This window comes from Melanerpes formicivorus, unplaced genomic scaffold, assembly GCF_026170545.1.
Source record: "Melanerpes formicivorus ecotype bairdi unplaced genomic scaffold, bMelFor1.0.p_v2 SCAF_29, whole genome shotgun sequence".
Classification (NCBI taxonomy): Eukaryota; Metazoa; Chordata; class Aves; order Piciformes; family Picidae; genus Melanerpes; species Melanerpes formicivorus.
In genome coordinates, this window is record NW_027142381.1 from 4,640,278 (window position 1) to 4,659,151 (window position 18,874).

An 18,874-nucleotide genomic window follows, 5' to 3' on the forward strand; every position below is an offset into this window, starting at 1 on the left:
GGTCAGGCACCCCAAGCGCGAAGGGAGAGCTCCGAAGTGCTGCTTAGTTCAAGTGGAAATGGCTTCAATCTGTGTTTTGACTGATGGGTCTTTTCAGGAAATTTCTGAGAATAACATTTCTAAAAATGGCTGCTTCTTTCCACTGATATTTCCTGGAAAAGGCTGCGGTTAATTTTAAACCACTATCCTTTTCCCTTTTCAAGTGGAAATGGCTTTGTGATTGTCCTCAAGGCTAATGTCATTCTTTCTGTCCTAGCCTGGGGAGGGACAGTGTGCTTCTGCCCTGGCTCCTTCTTGCAGGACCAACAAGATCTCCCAGAGCTGCAGAAATTGGGGTGTTGAGGGCACTCTGTGCACGTGTCTGCTTTCCCTGTGGACATGAATAACCATCTCTCCCTGAGTCACTTCACAATGATGTTCTTTGTCGGTGACTCCTGGCCAGTCCCAAGTACACAAGAAAAGTGCCTCTGAAGTCATTCCCTTGCTCAGCCTAAAGCACTGTTTGTCAGAGTCAGGAAGGATGTCCTGAGCTGGTTATTGCACCCCAGGTGCAAGGATCCAGCCCTGCACATGGATCCTAGGCTGGAGAGTGGTCAGAATCAGAGGCAAGCTCCCAGATCAGCTGGAGGGAGCTGGCAGCACAGAGCTGTCCTGGGCTGCAGCCCCTTTGTGTTGGGCAGAGCATGGCTTCCCCTGTGGCTCTCGGGCAGGCTTGCTGCTTCGGGTGGGAATATGTCATTAATTTTTATACCTTCCCCTGTAAACCATCGACCCTTTTTATGATGTCATGAGGGATTCCTTAATTTTGCAGCTGCTTCCTGGTTACGTCAGAGAAGAGCCTCTCGTCCTAGAGCCCAGCACTGCAGTCCAGAAGGGCTGGAAACAAATGAAGTGTTGAATATCTAATGGCTTCCACAGGGAGAGCTGCTCCATCCTCCCCAGGCCCCCCGGCATTCCTCACCTCTTAGGCCTCCCTCCCTCCTTCGGACAAGACAGGGTTTCAGCATGGAGCAGAGGGAGCTGCAGACTCCTGGGCGGCCCCAGCTGCTTTTTGGGAACATGTGCAGTGAGTCCCCCAGAGCTGCTGCATGTTTGGGCACTGTGACCAGGACTCCTACCTGACCCCAGGGCCTCCCTGCCTCTCCACAGGGAGAGGTCAGCAGGGGGGAGGTGCACTGGGAGCATCCAGGTTATTTCTGCAATCGGTTCAGGAGGGATTCAGCTCTTTGTGCTGCAGGTGGTGATGTTTAGCTTGGCCAGGAGAGCTGGGGCTGCCATTGTGTCTCCTGCCTGCAAATCCAGAGTCGGGGAGCATCTTTCCAGGAAAGCTGCCCGTAATTCCCATGCTCCTTGCAGGGTATTAGCCAGGGCTGAGTGAATGCCTCCAGGTTCCCAGGCTTTTTCTGGGGGCAGATGAGTGTGTGTGTGACTCGCCAGTTTCCACCCGGGAGCTGGGAGTGCCCATGACTCACAGGTCCTCAGTGAGGGGGTTTCAGGGAAATGCCCTGCAGCAGGGAGCATCCTCCTCACTTTGTGCTTTCCATCCCCGGTGGTTGTGTGAGGTCTTCACCGTGGCCCAGCAGCGTGGTTGTCCTTACCCACTTCCAGCAGACAGCCCCATCTGTGTGGGCTCCCCATAGCCTTGCCAACGCTTCAGTCTGGCGGAGGGTGACTCACGGGGAAAGCACTCCTGTGTCTGAGCAGTAAGAGAGCAAGAGAATTGCCTTCAGGTGGTGTCAGCTTGGAGGTGACCAGCCTCTGTCATCCTCCCCGCAGGGCAGCAGCTGGCTGGTGAATCAGTTGTGTGCCCCACGCTGCTGACACCTCAGCCTGGTGCCTTAGGCACAGCTTGCCCCTCACTGCTCTTCTCCACCTCCTGTGTCCCCTGCCTTGGGGCTGTGTCATCTTGGGGCTGTGTCTGGAGGCTTCTTTGTTGGTGTGATTACTTTGCCTGAGGTCCTTTACTGTGTCACTGGGGAAGGTAGATTTGGCTGTTGCTCCCCAGGAGCGAAGCACATCCCTGCTGCTCTCTCTGCCTGTGCTGGGGCCACCTGCTGCCGGCACTGCTCCAGGCTCCTCGGCCCAGAGCCGCAGCTTGGGTTAGGATAGGGAGGCCAGCATGGAAACTGTCTCACTGGAGGCCTCCTGACCCTTGGCTAGAGCAGTCCAGTTGCCTGAATCAAAGGAATCTGTTCTCCTTCGAGACTCTAACGTTTGTTGGCTGATGTTTTAGCTGCAGAGGATTCGGCGCTGCCTGTGTTGTTAGCTGGGGTGGATGTAGGAGCACGTCTGCTGCTTGCTTGCGAGCTCAGGGGTTGCCGTGGCTCGCTTCCACCGCTGCCTAGGGCGTGCTGGGAGTCGAGCAGCTGGGAGCCCTCACTTCCAGCCTCTCTGTCCCATCCCTACCAGTGCCCCCCCACCCTGGCCGAGGCCGCATGGCCCGTGCTGGCTCTGCCCTGATTGTCCCTCGCAGGATTTCCTTCAGCACATGGCACTCGAGCGGCGGCGAGGAGCTTCCTCCAGCCACCCCTCTCCTCGGAGGCGGCCGTCCCCTGCATCTCCTGCTCTTTTCCCATTCCCATTTCCTGCGCCTGGTCGCGTTGCCCTAATAGAGCTTTGGCATCGCCGTTCTGCACACCCTAGCGGGAGAGGGGATGTGTTTATCACTTTTCCTGGAGATTATCTGTTTAAGCACTCTGTGACAGTTACAATAACAAGGGCAGCGCGTTGTGTTTCCCAGCAAAAGGACACTCGCTGCTGAAAGATGTATAGCACTAATTAGAAATACATAACATCCGGCCACATGGCAGCCTTCTCCCGGCCGCTCCATTTCCTGAGCTCAGACGACTTTGACGACAGTTGGTTTATGTTTTCCATGAATATAATGTTCTCAGAGAAACACAAATTTCTTCCCCTTACAAAAGTTCTTTTTCTCTCCATCTCTCTCTGCCTGCCCCCTCCCTGTGCACCCTTTTTCCCCCCGCGAAGCCAGGTAGATTTATGACCGCAGAAAGCCCGGGTCAGATCCTGCTGCCGGCTGGGTCGGAGCAGAGCTCACAGCCCCTGCGTGGCTGCAGCTGAGAGCCCAGGTAGGTGCTTGCTGAGGGCGCTGCAGCAGCTGTGCTGGCCGACCCGCCCTGCTCCCCAGGCTCTCTGCAAAGGAAACTTCCTCCTGGTAGAAAAACAGCACTCCCTGTGCAGACCCAGTACCCAGCTGAAGAGAAACCCCCTCTTTCCTCTGTGTGAAGAAACAGGAGGTCCCTTCTGCAGCACAGAGGAGTTTTGTGATCTTCACAAAAACCTCCCAGCCCTGCTTCCCAGTTGCTTTTTCTCTGCTCTTGCAGTTTGATGCTCGTCAGCTCTCAGGTTTTTTTCCATCCCATCCCCTCTCCCTCTTCTCGCTCTTGGGCTCTGCTTCAGAGCAGATAGCCTGGGCGCCAGTTGGAGGAGTCTGGGTCCGATCTCCAGCTCGCAGCAAGCAGCAGTGCCTAGCACAAGGATGTTTTTTCAGAGGTCCCTGCGTGCTGGATGGGAGCAGGGCGGTCGCTCTGCTGAGTGTAGCACAGGTTAGGTGTGAGGGCGGTTAGATATAAGGGAGGTGGGAAGATGGAGCATGCTCAGGGAGGTGAAATCTTAGAAGTTTTTAGCTGCTGAAGTGAATTCCTGTTGAATATGGAAAAACTTCTGTATTTCAGATGTTTATAGCTTAGCCAAGTGTGGACAGATTTCTAGTAGGACAGGAAAACTCTCTGTTAAAAAGATTATTCTGCAGCAAAATCACAGATCCCCTTTCCAGGATTTGCAGTTGCTCCAGCTCAAGGAAAAGGTTGTAAGTGTTTTTTCTGACAAGGGTAAGCCACTATCTTGTTCCCTAGCCTCATTCTCACAAGTAGCCAAACTGTTTTGGCTAAAGATTTCTGGAAGAATTTGGGCTGAAACAGGCACCCAGTATGGAAACTCCGACAGTTGAAGGCTGAGCCGACTGGAAAAAGGGTCTTATGGGGGGCTGGTGTCAAGCAGGCTTAACAACACAGCACTCAAAAACCTGCCTGCAAAAAGACCATCAGAGCTCATCTCCCACTGGCCTGTCCAGCCCTCAGCTCTGTGGTGAGTTCACAGAGGGCTGCAGGGCTCTCACGATTCAAGTGCAGAAAGACAGATCTTTGAGGCAAATTCAGACTATGAAGTGTGGGGCAATGCAAATTATCCAGGGTGGTGATTCAAACTGCAAAAGATTTGATGACATTCCCACTTTAAAATACTCTGCCTGCTCCATTCTAGCCCTGTGCAGCGCTGCACATACCTCAGAGTTTTGCCGGCATAGCTAATGCAGGGCTACAAATAACCAAGAAACATCCAGCTTGAGAAACTCCCAGAGAGTGGTTTTTTAGGCTGGCCAAGCTCTCTGCTGTGTCTGCAGCATGACTCCATAGGCCTTGTGTCAGTGCAGCAGGTGGTGGTGCAGCATGCAAGCAGGGTATGAGGTTACCCTGCGTCGGTCTTGGCTGCAGATGCTGCAAGTCCTGAGGCCGTGACCTTGGGCTGTGGTTTAGCGAACAGTTATTTGGGTAGTGGTGCCAGCTCACCACCCCATGTAGCACCTTTGATGGTTATGGCACAGCTGAAAGGTGACATTTCTAACCCTTGTGAGCTGCTTCACAGGGTGGCTGTGCAGGCAAGAGCTGAGAGGTGATGTGGTGACAGGGGCTGTGGAACTGATGGCAGCATTAACAGGGACGTTTGCCTGGTTGCAGTGGGAGAAGGTGAAGGAGGAATATGCTGTGGTTGTTGGTACACAACCTGGTCTTGTGCTGGATAATTTCCTGTGGAGTGTCACTGCTGTGGCTGCTGGTGGCATAGAGTCACATCTCTGACCACCTCAAGGCCTATGACCTTGTGGCAGCTTCTTTTGTATGTTATTTCTGTCTGTAGTCTGCCTGGCCACCTTCTCACCCTGCCTTGGCTGTGTGGTGTGGCTGGGCGTGGGTGCAGGAGGTTATCTGGTTGCAGCCTGATCTGGGATTGCAGGGGAGGAAGTGGAGTGTGTGTTTGTGGTGGCTTTAGCTGATGGGATCTATCGATGCCACCGGAAAATGTCTCTGGCACCAAGTTCTGATGCTGTAGTTCTGCTTCTCCTGCACCTGGAGGAAACAGATCTGGGAATTACAGGATTTGTCCTGACCTAGGCAGTCAGGATCCCTCTGCCTGCTCTTGTTGGTCAGTGGCAGCTGGTGCCCCCAGGTTATAGTAGTGCTGCTCAGCTGCAGGGATAGGAAATCACCTAAGTGTCACTCCAGCCTCCAAGAGCATCTTTCCATGAAGCTAGTGTCTTAATGCATTGTGTGTTAGCAGCAGCACAAACCAGTGCTCAGCTTAGAGGTAATGACACCCTGTGGGCTCCAGAGCAGATTTCTTGTTCCATCCCCCCGCTTTCAGCATGTTTTCTTCAGAGTATTTTTCTCGTAGTGCCAGGGTATGCTCAGATGCTTTGTGCTGTGGGTACAAGACCTTGTTGTGGGTGTGGGGTGCTAGTTTCCTTAGTGCTCATCACTCTAAGCACTCCACAAGTTTTAATCACCTCCATTTCACAAGGGCTTTGCCCTTTGATTGTATCCTCACCTTGCTGGCATGGGTAACCAGGGGTAGCCTGGGGTCTGCCAGGTCACAGCCTCCATGTCATGCAGTCATCACCACTGGCTCTGAGCTCTCAGCTCAGTGAAAGCTGAGGCTCCCTGCCTCCTGAGGAAAGTGGTGAAAAGGCACAAAGTTTTTCCTGATTTATGGCATTTTCCTCTTTTGTCCTACAATTAAGCTCTTAAGAGCCTTTGCTGACAGTGCTGGGAGCTGGAGTGCTGGAGTATGTTCAGGGATCGTGAACAAGCACCCACCTGGACTCTTGTCCTTCCCTGCAACGTTGTGGGAGCCTCCTTGAAATGAAGCTGACAGGCTTGGCCGGGGAATGAACTTTCTGGACCAGAGGAGTTTCGTCTAATTTAATGATGAGATGACAGCACCCACTGTAGCTGAGCTGGAACCCCAGGGAAACCACCCTTGATGTGGGTGTCCTGCTCCACTCACCTGCACAGGGGGAGCTTTGCAGGCTGTGCCACAGCTGAGCATCACTGCATACGCCGAAGCACTGTGGCTTTATGTAAGCTGAGTGTGGGCTGGTGGGCACTGGGCTCATGTCTGTGACAGTAAGAGATGCTTGGTGGAGCTCTGGCTGTAGTACTTGGCTTGAGTGAGCAAGGTGCAGGTGGCTGTCCCTGCAACAGCTCACACGCAGGACACTCAACTGGTTGTTCAGTGTTGTATGGGGAACTTGTAGCCTGTAGCAAGGAGCTGCTGGTGGCAGTGGGAAGGGCTGAGATCCTGGTACCGAGCCTGGCCATGGCCACCACAGAGCATTGCTCCAGCACTTGGAGTCAGTGTCTGACATACATCGAGACTCTGCAGTCCTTGTCACCCTCAGCATCACAAAAGCTTTTATTTAAGCTTTGCCAGTTTTGGAGGGAGAGGACTTGGCTTTTGTACCAGACCAGTTTGGGAGGTGACTGTGAGTCAGGCTGGAGCGCAGTGCCCCAAGTCCCACGGGTGCTGCCCATTCAAAGGGTGGGGGTGCTTACAGAAATGCCCAGAGCTTTTCACTCACCCCAAAGACTCGCCAGACTCAGGTGCAGCAAGCATGATGGCTGTGGGCTCATGGTGTGCCCATTTAAGACAAGAAGTGAAGAGAGTCCAGCAGCTCACCCGAGTGCGGGCGGAGGGAGCGCGGGGAAGACGACTGTAATTTCTTGAACTGGCCTGTGGCCAGAGCACAAGGGCTAACACTCTTAATTGTGGGAAAGGCTTCATGAAAGAGATTTACTGTCCCAGAGTGGTCACATCTTTAGTTTTATGTTTCCTCCAAAAGCTGACAGCCCCTGCAGTACAGCACTTTTCTGCCATGGCTCTGCGGCATTGGCTGAGGGCCAGCTCTGGGAGCAGAGCACCCTGGTTTGGCTGCCAGGCACCTCTGGTGCCACCCTGGGTTACCTTCAGTGCTTTCCTCTCTGGGTGCTGAATTCATTGCTGAACTGTAAGAGCTGGCCAAGTCAAGCCTCCCTTTTTTCCCTGTATTTTCTAAATACTTTGTAGTCTTTTTCTGTTTTTAACCTTCCCACCTCATTGCTCTGAAACAATTTGCTCTTAAAAAACTAAACCAATGTTTTTTCTCTGCACCTCAGGTGTTTTGCTAGCCCTGGGTCTCAATAGGGTCTCAATGTCTTACTCTAATCCTCTTACCCTTTGCTCAAAATCCTTGGTCTGCCACATCAGGGGAGTTCAGCTTCCAACACTTTCTCCTGGTGCATGTCTGCGGTGGAGGTGCCTGGGAGCTGGGGCTCTACAGAATCCCTCTCTCCCCATCCTGGTGCTGGGCTTGGCTAACTCTGGTACTGGTCTGGAGCCAGTGTCACAGCAGCTTTCCTTATGGTGCGTGCCTGTCTGAGGGGTGGAAGCCCTGGTTATGCATCAGGCACTGCCATGTGCAAGCCTGCAAGGTGCTGCTGCAGAGCAGCCTTCATGGGCTGGTAGGAGACCCCCAAGCAGTGTGGGTGCATCCCTCCGCTCCTCTTCACACTGCTTCCCTCAGGGCAAGCCCCCAGCCTGCTGCTCTCCCCAGCATCTCAAGAGAGGAAATGAACTAGGGGGCAAAGGGGATTTGGGCCAAGGCTGCCCATAAGGCTTAAAGCCCTGGTTCCTGCCTGAGCATGGGCAGCCTGGCATGTCCCATGCTGCTCTCAGCCTCACTGTGTAGCCCACGCCCAGCTCTAGGCAGTTCCCTCAAGCCAGCTCCCCGCTGCTCTCAGCAGCCTCAGAAGTGGTTCTGGCTGGGTGTAGATGTGCTGGGGGGATTTGCTCTCACTCCCAGCCAACTCTCTTTGGAAGAGCTGTGGTCGTGTGGCATCCACTTGAGTAACAGCTTCAATTAAGTTCTCTTGACAAGCTGTTGTGTGACTGGTGAGCTAATGGGAGGAGCCCCCTCCTCAGCTGCTGAGGTTAAAACTCCAACAGGGACAAAGATCAAACATGCAGCTAATTACCCTTTTAACACTTAAACATAACCCTCCTCCTTCAGGGGAGGGCACCAGCTCCAACCAGCAGCTTCTGTGCTGGGAGTCTCGAGTGCCGGCTGGAGGTAGGCTGGCTCAGCAGATGAGGTGGGGTGGGCACGACATGGGCAGTGCGACTGCAGCCTCTGCTCACTACACAGCAGCTACTCACCAGCTTTTTTTCCCTCACTACATGAAGCACTTTGGTCCAGGACAGGTGCAAGCTGGGGAATTGCTCATCCCTGCAGAAATCCCTGCCCCATGCAGGATGCAGAAAGGGAGGCTGCAAAGGCGGAGCAAGAGGGAGCATCTGACCTGCTCCCTGCTGAACCAAATCTCTTTCTTCTAGAGTGCATCTCTGAAGACTGCCGCTCTGTCATCCAGGAACAGGCCACAGCCCTGGGGCTCTCCATGTTTGCTCTCCTGGTGAGGAGGTGCACCAGCCTGCTGAGGGAGTGCCTGCAAGGTAAGGGGTTTACCAACAGGATCCGCACAACTGCCCAGGAGGCAGCATGATGTGGTTCAGGCCCTTCTTCCCTGCTCTTTTGTCCACCTCTTCCCCTCTGCTGGAGCCCTTTGGATTCTCGTCCAGCTTCCCGAGCTCTGCCCAGGTTATAGCTGGATCACCTGGCAGGAAAGTCCCTGATGTGTGCATGCAAAAATGTTTGGAAGAAAGGGACAGACTCAGGGCATGCTTTCTCCAAGAACTGGGACCTCTGGATCCCATCTGTATGAATGGTGCAGTGGCACCCCACTGCCCTCACTAAAAGGCATCACAAACATCCTGGCTTGCCCCCCCGCCCAGTGTGTGTAGGGAGAACAGATTTGTCTTTGTGTTTGGTGTGGGTTGCGGCTGTTCTTTGTGTGTCCAAGGCTGGAATGTTGGGATCTGTGTTGTCCATTCCCAGTCCCTGCCTGAGCCTGGCTACTGGCTGTGGTGAGCTTCCTAGCTCACACATCTTGTTTTTGCAGCTCAGTCACGGGAGGTGGAGCAGGAGGATGATGAGGACGAGATCAAGGTCTCTGCCTTGCCCCAGGACCTGAAGGAGCTGCTCCCTAGCCTGAAGGTCTGGTCAGACTGGATGCTTGGCCACCCGGACACCTGGAATCCTCCTCCGACCTCTCTTGAGCTCCCCAAACAGTACGTTCATCCTCTGGTCTGTCTTCTGGTGTCCACTGCCTCCCTGAGCTCCTTGTGTCACCTTTCTCATGCTTACTCCTGGCTGTGGCACTCTGCCCTGAGCACCCTGGAGAGGCTCACTGCAGGGGATGTTCATGGGGGGCTTGTCACCCTTAGTGGCATAGTGACTGCTTCACTGATGCTTGGGTGGGGCTGAAGTGTCTTTGACGGAGCTTGGCTGATGCCTTTTGCTTCCATGTGCTAGGAGATGGCCCATGAGCTGGATTTTTGCCTTCTGCTTAGGCTGTGTGTCTGCTTTTGTTGGGCTACGTCTCCTTTACGTGCTGTGCTGACCCAGCCAGCTCAAACAGGCAGGGCCTTCCTCTCTGCGAGAGGGAAATCCACTTCCAGCATCAGCATTTTGTTGCCTATTTTATGACTGAATCAAGGCAATCCTGGTCAGGCTGGGCTAGGCAGGAGCAACATGCATGTTCCTGGAGCTCTAAAAGTCACCTTATGCTTCAGAAACAGCTTGTCTCTACCCCTGCAACGCACCCAAGGGTTAATCTCCTGAGCTGGCTGGTTCCAGCCCGTTAGTCTGTACTGCGGACTAGGCAATTTGCATATTTTTGGACAGAAACCCAAGCGGAGAGGCCAAGTATGGAGTATGCGAAACAGCGTCTGAGCATGCTCCGAAGCTGCTTTCCCGCAGGATTTTCCATCTGCCTCCGGTACTCCGGATCCAGAGCCTGAAATCACGTCTTATTGTTAATCCAAAGGAGCCAGAACCCGGGGTGATGGGAAGGCGCATTAGGAGTAATCCAGCAAAGTGGCTTAACCATTAATGGGTCCCCGCTCCGTGCGTCAGGTCCAGTCCTGCTCTCCTAGTTTATTGCCTCTTACTCCAGTTCTTTTTCATTTGGCTGAGGAAATGGAAATCTCACACAGGAAGTTCTGGGCCTCATTTTGTGGAGATGGAGTCTGTTTTCTGTTTGTCGGCTGCTCGGTGTGGGACCGCTGCCTGCTCATGTGAACTGCTGCCCATCTTTGGGCAGGAACTCCAACCGGGATCCGTCACGTGAGCGCGCGTTGCACCAATCCCCCCTTCCCCTCGCGCTGCCTGCGCGGGGAGCCGCCGAGCCCTTGGCCAGGGGCAGCCTCGAGATGGAATTTCTGATGGGGTTCACGCAGCCAGCGCTCGGCGCCGGCCCCGGGACAGGCTGCCTGGCTCTCCTGCAGGGCATGGCGCTGTGTCCCCTGGAGCAGCAGGTGCGGGCTCTGGCTTGTCCCCTGTTGAGGCAGAAAGTGGTGGTGATGGTGTGGATATTTGGGGAGTGGTGGGCATGGGCTGTGGGGCTCTACTACACGAGATCCTGGCCTACTCAGTGGAGAAACGAGGGTCTTCATCTTGTGGTAGAGGCCCAAGCGCTTCCCCACCTTGCTGTCTCCATGGAGTGTGGCTGAGCAGCCCCTTGTGTCCCAGTTCCTTCCTGTTCTTTGGTTCACCAGGAGCATCTGTCTTACCCATGGCAAGGAGACAGGATTAGTCCTCTTGTCCTGACTCAGCATTACATGGCCAGGAGTTGGTGGTCTGAGACTGCAACAGCAGCAGCTGAGCTTCTCTGGAGGTGTGGGTAGTGATGAGGAACAGGGAAGCAGCTCCAATCTTGGGCATGACCTGGAACTTCCAACGTTTTCCGTGGAGGTGGGAAAGGAAAAGGGAGCCCTGGGTTACTGTTTCAGCTCTCTATTGACACAAGCCTGCTGCCTGGCTGGGTGCCGCTCGGTAACCAGGTAGAGTCACCAAGTGCTGGGGTTTAGATAGGAGCAGCTTCAAAGAAGTTTAGAAGTAAAACATGGGTCAGAGCAGCAGGCGTGCTGGAGTAAGCCAAGGTTTATGGGCAGGGTGAGCTCAGGAGCAGGGAGAGCTTGCAAGGAGCAAGTGCAGATGCCAAGTTGCAGAACGGCCTGTGCCATTTCACACGTGCACTGCCTCACAGCACTGGGACATGCTGCAAGGTCCCTGGCAGTGCCATTGGAGAAGTTGGTTGAACACAATGAATCCCTCTCCCGGTGCTCTGGAACCATCGGTTTAATTGTCCCTCATGATGGCATGGGCACAGAAGAGGGACAGTGAAAAAGCACTGAAGCACCCTGCAAGGATGCCATGAATGTGCTAAAGCTTCTGGAAAAGCCAGGCCCCATACCCACCTGGCAGCCCACTGGGCCTGGCCCAGAGCTTGCATCAAAGTGCAGCTTGTCCAGGGCCAGTGCTGCTGCCAGAATGACGGCCTGGGCTCAGGGCCAGCAGGGCAGCTTGTCAAGACTCTGCCAGAGCCTAGGGCCAGGGCTCTACAGCCCAAGGCCTCTGCTCACGCTGCGTTCGCCATGTTCATGATCACTCGTTCTTAGCAAGGCAGAGAGCTGGGGGACTTTGAGAACGTCTAAACTCAGCCCAGCTGTGGCAGTTGGTTTATTGCTTTCAGCTGGTACTTGAACCCGGGTCCTGGTCTTGGAGTCTTTCCCAGGTTTAATCCCCAGAGCTTTCTCTGCAGCTGTATGACACTGCGCTGACCCCGAATGAGGATAGGAAAATAGAAACGGTGCCAAGCCAGAGTCTCTTTTTCATTTGGAGTCTGGCTGTCTGCCCATGACCAGGGTTACATAATGGGAAACATAGCTGGGGCTCTGGAGAGCCCGCGTTTCACCACGCTGCCCAGACCTTCGCGTTCTGATGCTATATATCTTCCTAATTGTAGCTCGGATGCATTTATCACACTGCTGGATTTGAGTCCTTACAATAAAAAAAAAAAGAGGGGGAAAAAAGAAAAAGGCCCACACCAAATTCCTCAGCTCTCTGCTTTCCCCTTGGACAGAGGAGGAGGGAAAGGTGTGAGGGGTGAGCGCTGCCGAAACCCAGCCTGCGGCTGCGAGCTGTGCAGGAGTGGGCTCTGTGGAGTGGGATGGGAGGCACAGGAGGCTGTGTCTTCAGGGCTTTGCTCTTGATGGGGGGTTGGGAGTGAACTCCAGCTCCTGGCAGGGATCCTCTGCTAAGCTGGGGTTTCAGTGGTCCCCAATTCAACCTGAATGAGAAGCTATCCCTTTCCTCGGAATCAGTCTCCTTGGTCTAGTGCACGCATCCAGCTCTGAGCCACACCTGCACCATCACCAGGGCTTAGGGGACACACTGGGGCATGTTTGCAGGCCAAAAGGCCATAGAGAGGTGACAGGCTGCATAGATCCCTCTCTTGGAACTGCTGTACCTGAGAGGTGGAGGAGTCTTTCATCTCTGCCTGTTTGGGAGAGGGGCTTGGTGAGCTTTCTGTGGCTCTTTTTTTGGGTGTTTCCGCGACAGGAGCTAAACCTCACTGTGGACATCTCTGCTTCAGATCCACAGTGCCCTGTGGCTTGGAGATTGTGTGTCTGGGCCAGTGTTCCCAGGTCTTCAGCAGTACCAGCAGTCACTTCTGCATCTTAAAATTAATTTCTTTTGGTGTGTTTCATGAATGTTACATTGAGCTCTAAGCAGTTGGTCAATTAAAGCAGTGACATTGCTTTGCAACAGGGCTGGAGCAGTGTCTTTCATAGCAGCTGTCTGTCCCCAGGAGTAATTTGCAGAGTCTAGGGAGTAAAAGAAGGGAGTCCTAGGGAGAGGAGACCTAGATGGATCTCCGAAGGCAGAGATATTAACAGCAGAGGAGGTGAAAGGCAGACCTCCAGGAAGGCTGCTGTCATTCAAGTGATGCCATCTCCTTTTAGGCCATATGGCTGAAGAGCTCAGATGGCTGAAGAGGGCTGAGCACAGGAGAGCAAAGCTGCTTCTTGGTGTACTTTGTTACTGCAATGAATTTATTGCTAAACAAAGCACAAGAATCAATGGGCAAGCCACTGGCTAGACAGACAAACTGCCACAGGGCTGACCCTGGTGAATCTCTGCTCCTTCCATGCTGGAGCAAAGGGCCTCTCTCAGTTTGTGGAGACTGTCTGCAAGCATTTAAAAATGGTTAATTTAAACCAAGTATTAAATTAAATCCAAAAGCTCTGAGCACATTCTGGAGCTTACCTTCCCAGAGAGATCTGCCAGATCGCTCTCATCACATCGCTCTTGTGGAGAAGTGTCACTGAGATGGCAGCTCCCACTGGGAGAGATGGACAGAGTCTTGGATGGGGGTGCCAAGATCTTGCTGGAGTTTGCTGAAGACTAAATGGAAAATCCCTTTTGCAGATCTCAGTCTTAGTTAGTAATTCTGGCCACCAAAGCTTCCCTATCGAGACATCAAAGTGAGGATTCAGAGGTGTCTCAGTAGTGTAAACCTGGCTGAGAATGAAGGTAAAGTCAAGTGAAGCAGAAGCCAAAAGGCTCTGTGGAAAAGAGGGCTGTGGTGAAGCAGAGTCTGCACCTCTCCCAGGGAGGAAAGCATCCTTCTAACTCTGAAGGCAGGTTTCTCAGGAGAGGGATGGGTTTATGGATGCCCAGTTGGCCAAAGGTACTGAATGCAGGGTGAGTGGAATCATTGGTGACTGGGGGCAAAGGGACCACGACCACCTCATCCCCACTCTGGGCAGCTGTGTCTGAGTCCAGGGCAAGGTTGGTGAACACCTTTTAGGAAGAGCTCCCGCCACCAACCCCTTTTGTTCCTTGCTGAGGAGCTGCCTGTAGTTTGGCAGCTGGGAGAGAGGAAACCCAGGAAGAGGATGCAGAGGGTTTAGTGCAGCACGGCAGGAGCTGGGGTGGGCACAGGGAGCTGGTGGGTGCCCACTGCCTAGCCCCAGGAGCACTCAAGCCTGAGGTGTTTGGCATCTGCAGGGCTGCTCAGCTCTCGGCGGCCAGGGAACACAATGCAGGGCTTCTTCTGTGCCGCGCTTTCCGGGTTTGTTCTGCAGCTGTGGAGTTTGACTGTTAGTGTTTAAACAAGCTGGTATTACACAGGAAATGGCCACCTCCACAGGCCCCCGCAGGCTTGTAACATGGGGTCATTGTGCTTGATATTAATCACCAGGCAGCCCGCGCCCCCGGTGAAGATGGTGGCCCACGCCAGAGCACGGCAGCCGGCGGGGAGTTGGTGAGCGCCAGGCTTGCCCTGGCACCTTCTGCTTTCCCCACGCTCCAGCGTGGCGCTTTTTGCCTCGTGGTGACAAATGCCCACCGTGGGCATCCATCCATCCATCCATCCATGTTTGCCAGGAGCCATCCCCGTCCCCAGCCGGCTGCGTGCGGGCGCGGCGCTGTCCCGGCCGGGCTGCGTCCTGTCGGCCTGCAGCTGGGCTGCGCTCACACTGACAGCTACATTAAACCTGGAATCCTGAGGCAATAAAAAAGAAATTAACTCGTATTTTTTTTTCCTGTCCTAGTGGAATAAGCAAATGTAAATGTGTCTGTGGGGAAGTGAATGAACCCCCGTTCTGAGGAAAGACCTCGAGCTCACCCCCTGCTTGCTTCCTTGCTTGAAAGCTCTGGGAGCCTCATCCCTGTACCTGGGAGCTGTGGGCCTGGGCTCGGTGTCTGTAACTCAGGGCCTCCCTCCGCAGAGAGATGCTGAAACTGTGGCACTGTGCATATGCAGTGTGTCCAGGCACCTGGGCCTGCCATAGCTTTCCAGAGAGGCTCTAGCACTGCGGTGCTGTTGGGTGATATAAGCCAGAAACACCTGGAGGTGACCATGGTGTGGTCCTGGGAAGAAGCAGTGAGAAGAGAGCCTGAAAGGGCTCCCAGGTGTTTTGCAGCCTTCTAGGGCTAGTGCCCATCCCAGCAGGAGATCCATGAGGCCATATGGTTTTGGCATGAGCTGTTAGCACTTGCTGGCTTTGCTGGTGAGTAGCAGCTGGTAAATGATCTTGGTGGTGCCAGTGCTTGGAGATGTGCTGCAGAGGAGCAGCACCCAAGGGGAAGTCAGAAAATTGTCAGACACTCTCTGCAGTGCTCTCCCTGTGCTGCAGGAGAAAACCACAGCAGAAACACCAAGACCACCTTCTTTGTTGGTTTTTTGAAGGCTCTGCAGGGTTCTGCATGTGAGAGGGTGCTTGCCCAGCTGCCAAGGCACTGCTGCAGAGCTGCTCAGGGTTGCTTTGCAGCAAGTTCTTGCTACCCAGGCAGCCACCAGTCTGTGATTTGGCTGAAGGAAGTCCAGGGTAGTAACGTGACATGTCCAGTACAAATGACAGATACAGGCAAGGCACAGTGAAGCTGTAGGGAGCTGGGGATGAAGGGGATAAAGTGACAGGGATTGTTCTCATGCTCAGGGGGTAGTGTAGGGTTGCTCGGCCTGGCAGTGCTGCTGGAGGGGCTGAGGAGCGGCAGCTGTGGGGGGAGAGCAGAGGGGACTGCTTTGATGGTGGCTCTGAGGATGTTAGCAGTGTCAGCTTGGTGACTGCTCACATGGTGTTTTTCCCTCCCATGGAGAGACATGGTTCATTGTACTTAATCTGTGCTGCTCCTTCACCCCACTACCACCCCTGTCCTGCTGTGGATCTCAGTCCTGCCCAGCATACTACTGCTGCCTCCCTCCCACCCTCACCGGTCATCTCCACCCCCTGCCTGCAGCTCTGCTTCTTGGGGAATACAGAGGAGGTCTCTGCAATCTGTTTCTTTCCCTTCTCCTCGACTCTGGCCCCGTGCACCTGGCTGTCTCAGCCCCTCGGGAGCATCCTTTGCATCGGTGCCTGTCCCCATTAGCCCCATGCGCTCATTCCCCAGCAGTTGCAGGCACTTTCTCGCCGTTTCCTCTCCCCTGCTGATGTCTGCAGCTTCTGCACCTCCTTCATCCAAGCCGAGTCCTCATCGCAGCCCGCGCTGGCGGGGCCCCACCAGTGCTATGTGACCGGACTCAGGCAGCCGAGCCCAGTTGCCAGCAGGGCACTGGGGGAGGGCTGAGCCTCCCAAGCCTGTGCATCTCCCATGGGCAGAGCTCGCCTTGGAGGTGGCCCAGAGCAGCCCTATCACATCCGGTGCTTGTCTCTGCAGCCCGGGCCGGAGGATAAACTATCAGGGCTGTGGGGCAGTGGATCATTCCTCTTATTATTTTCTTCTTTTGCAGATAGGGGTCGTGGAAAGTTCAGTTCCTTTTAACCCTCGCAGCTCTGTTTATTTTCCAGCTGGTAGCACAAACGCAGCGTTTCCCATTACATCACAAAGGGCCTCGGACAGATCCCTCCGAAAAACGTGTTGCAACTGTTTATTTTTTTCCATATTTAAACATTTCTGACAGCCAGACCTGGCTGAGCCAAGCGAACAGAGCTTTGTGAATGAACCCAGCTCCTGGTGTGGGTACCCAGAGGGTTTTGAAGGACCTCTCCTCCTCTGCGGCGTGCAGGCTGGGGCTGGCTTAGGGACGTGGGCGACTCTGCGGTGCATGTGTGCTGATTATGTGCCGGGCTTTGATTAATGGCTCCTCATTCTGCCTGGCTCCCAGGACGCTCTTGAAAACAAGATGTTTCATTTCAGTGTGCTTTCCTGGTACATTGATTCCCGTAAATAACTGAGTGCAGACTCTGTCCACCTGGAGCAGTTCAAAGAGCAGGGGGCCTCCCTCCAGCCCTGGGCTGCTTTGGGCTGCACTGGTCACTGCTGCGCCCCTGGTGATGTTGGTTTGCCTGCCTACGCTTTTCGGTGCCTCGGAGGTGGGGTGGAGGAGCAGCCCTCCTTACTGCCACCAGAGGAAGATCAGCCCAAGTTTCTCCTGTTCCTTGCTTTTGTCCCAATTAGAGTACTAAAAATCTCCAGTCTGAAGTGCTTGTAGAAACAGGAGGTAGAAATGCAGTATGAGGCCGCCTAGTCAGCTGCAGTGCTTCAGTGCTTGATGCTTTCCTGAGCTGACCCTCTGGGGTGCTGGGCCCTCCTCAGGGTGTGCTCAGCAATGAGGAAGTGACAGGGATGTGCAGAGAGTGGTCCAGGGCTGCTGGTGGCTTCGTGTTCACACCTGGCTCCCCACACATCGCTGCCACTCCACGAAGGTGAGACACTGCGGAGGCAGCTCTGCAGGTCAGTCTTGAGTGTTGAAAATGTGGCCAGAAGCAAAACATGGCTTAACCCCCTGTGGATGGGGGGTTAACTGAAGAAAGTCTCTCTGCTTCTGAGTGTGGCTGCAGCACGTGGTTGCAGCAGAAGGAAAGAAGGTGCCCTGGGCTGGGCTGGAGCTGCCTGAGCCAGGCTGAAGCCCCCAGGGTGCATCTTTTGCCCTGACAGCAGTGCAGGAGTTCAGCCTGTCCTCCCTGCAGGCTTTCAAATTGAGTAACAAGCAGTATTTCTCCCATCTGGAACGTGCTGGGTTCCTGCCGGCGCTGCCCAGGGAAGCTGCTTCCCGCACATGTGCTGGCTCAGGAGCGGGCAGAGGAGGGCAGAGCAGTGGGAAGGACAAGATCCTGGGAGCCCTCCCGGTGCAGGGGGGCGGACGGGGTGGCCGGTGTCAGCGCTGGCGGGCGAGGGTTGCGAGCCCTCCTGGCTTCAGTGCCAGCGCAGCTGTGGCCGGAGCCCTCCCAGTGGGGTAGGTTAGTGGTGCCTTGCCTGGCCTCGCCTCACCTCTCTGGTATTCGCTGCAGCATTGCAGGCAACTCCCAATGCATTCCAGCCCCGCATTGCTCACGTCTCTCCTCGTTCTCCCAGGGTCTCAGTAGATGTGTGGGCGACGCTGGCTGACTTCTGTAACATACTGACCACAGTGAATCAGTCGGAGGTGCCCTTGTACAAGGACCCAGATGACGACCTTGCCCTGCTTAGCCTGGAAGAGGATCGACTGCTCTCGGGCTTCATTCCCCTGCTGGTCGCCCCCCAGGAGCCCTGCTACGTGGAGAGGACCTCGGACAAGGTCAGCAGTAGGCCAAACATCCCCCCTCGATTCCTCCAGACTTTTATTCTTGGGAAGTTTTCTGTGCAAACGGAACACGATTAAGTCATTGAGAAGGGTGTTAAGGGAAAATATCGACCTTTCAGCCGCTGACATCCAGCTCTGTGTCATGAAAACCCCTCTCGACTTCCTCTGGTGTGTGTGTGCTCGCTGGCATGTTGTATATACGATCATTTCCTCACTTGTTTAAATAGTGCAGCTTGTGTTGGCAGTGCTCTCAGTGCACTCCAAATGGTTTGCATCATGCTTAAAGCACCCTCCCCCTCCCCCCGGCCACAAAACTCTGCCTTAGGAAGGCAGCCAGGACTTTTTTCCTTCTCTAAAGAGGAGAGTGATAAATAGGTGACTAGAGAGAAGCAGACACCATGTGTTAACGTACAAAAGGCTTTTAGGAATATGAAGCATTCCCCACTGCCCGCTCTCTATTTTCCTTTCTTTGCTCTAGGAGCCCATTCTAGCCTGAACTTTCCTTTGGCTGTTTGTTTTTAGAATAATGAAATCAGTTCCCTTGTTGATGTGGGGTTTTGGGTCTGCTCTCTGCCACCACCTGGCCAGGAGGGACCTGGGGACTGCACTTGGATAACGTGTCTAAACCTGGGGGGGGGAGGGTGGGAGAGGCACAATGGCATTTGTTTTGCATGCCCGTGGAGGCACGGCAGGATGAGAGTGGCTCTCAACAGTTTCCTGCTTGGAGGCACAATCACAGCCCCAGCGCCGCTGCTCAGCCAGGACGCTGCGGCGCTGCCTCCCCGAGCGCTTGGTGCAGCCAGAGAAGTGGAGGTGCAGAGGCTGAGTTCTGTGGAGAGCTTGCATGTAGCAGT

At 54.4% G+C, this 18,874-nt stretch overlaps 1 protein-coding gene across 1 annotated transcript in view; it reads left to right on the plus strand.

Moving 5' to 3' along the window:
• The window catches only part of SMG6 (SMG6 nonsense mediated mRNA decay factor), a 118,303-nt gene that overhangs the window by 47,780 nt on the left and 51,649 nt on the right, over nt 1-18,874 (plus strand). The window contains 3 exon segments of the mRNA XM_068154602.1: nt 8,443-8,559; nt 9,066-9,234; nt 17,813-18,014. Coding sequence (XP_068010703.1) covers nt 8,443-8,559; nt 9,066-9,234; nt 17,813-18,014 — 488 coding nt within the window.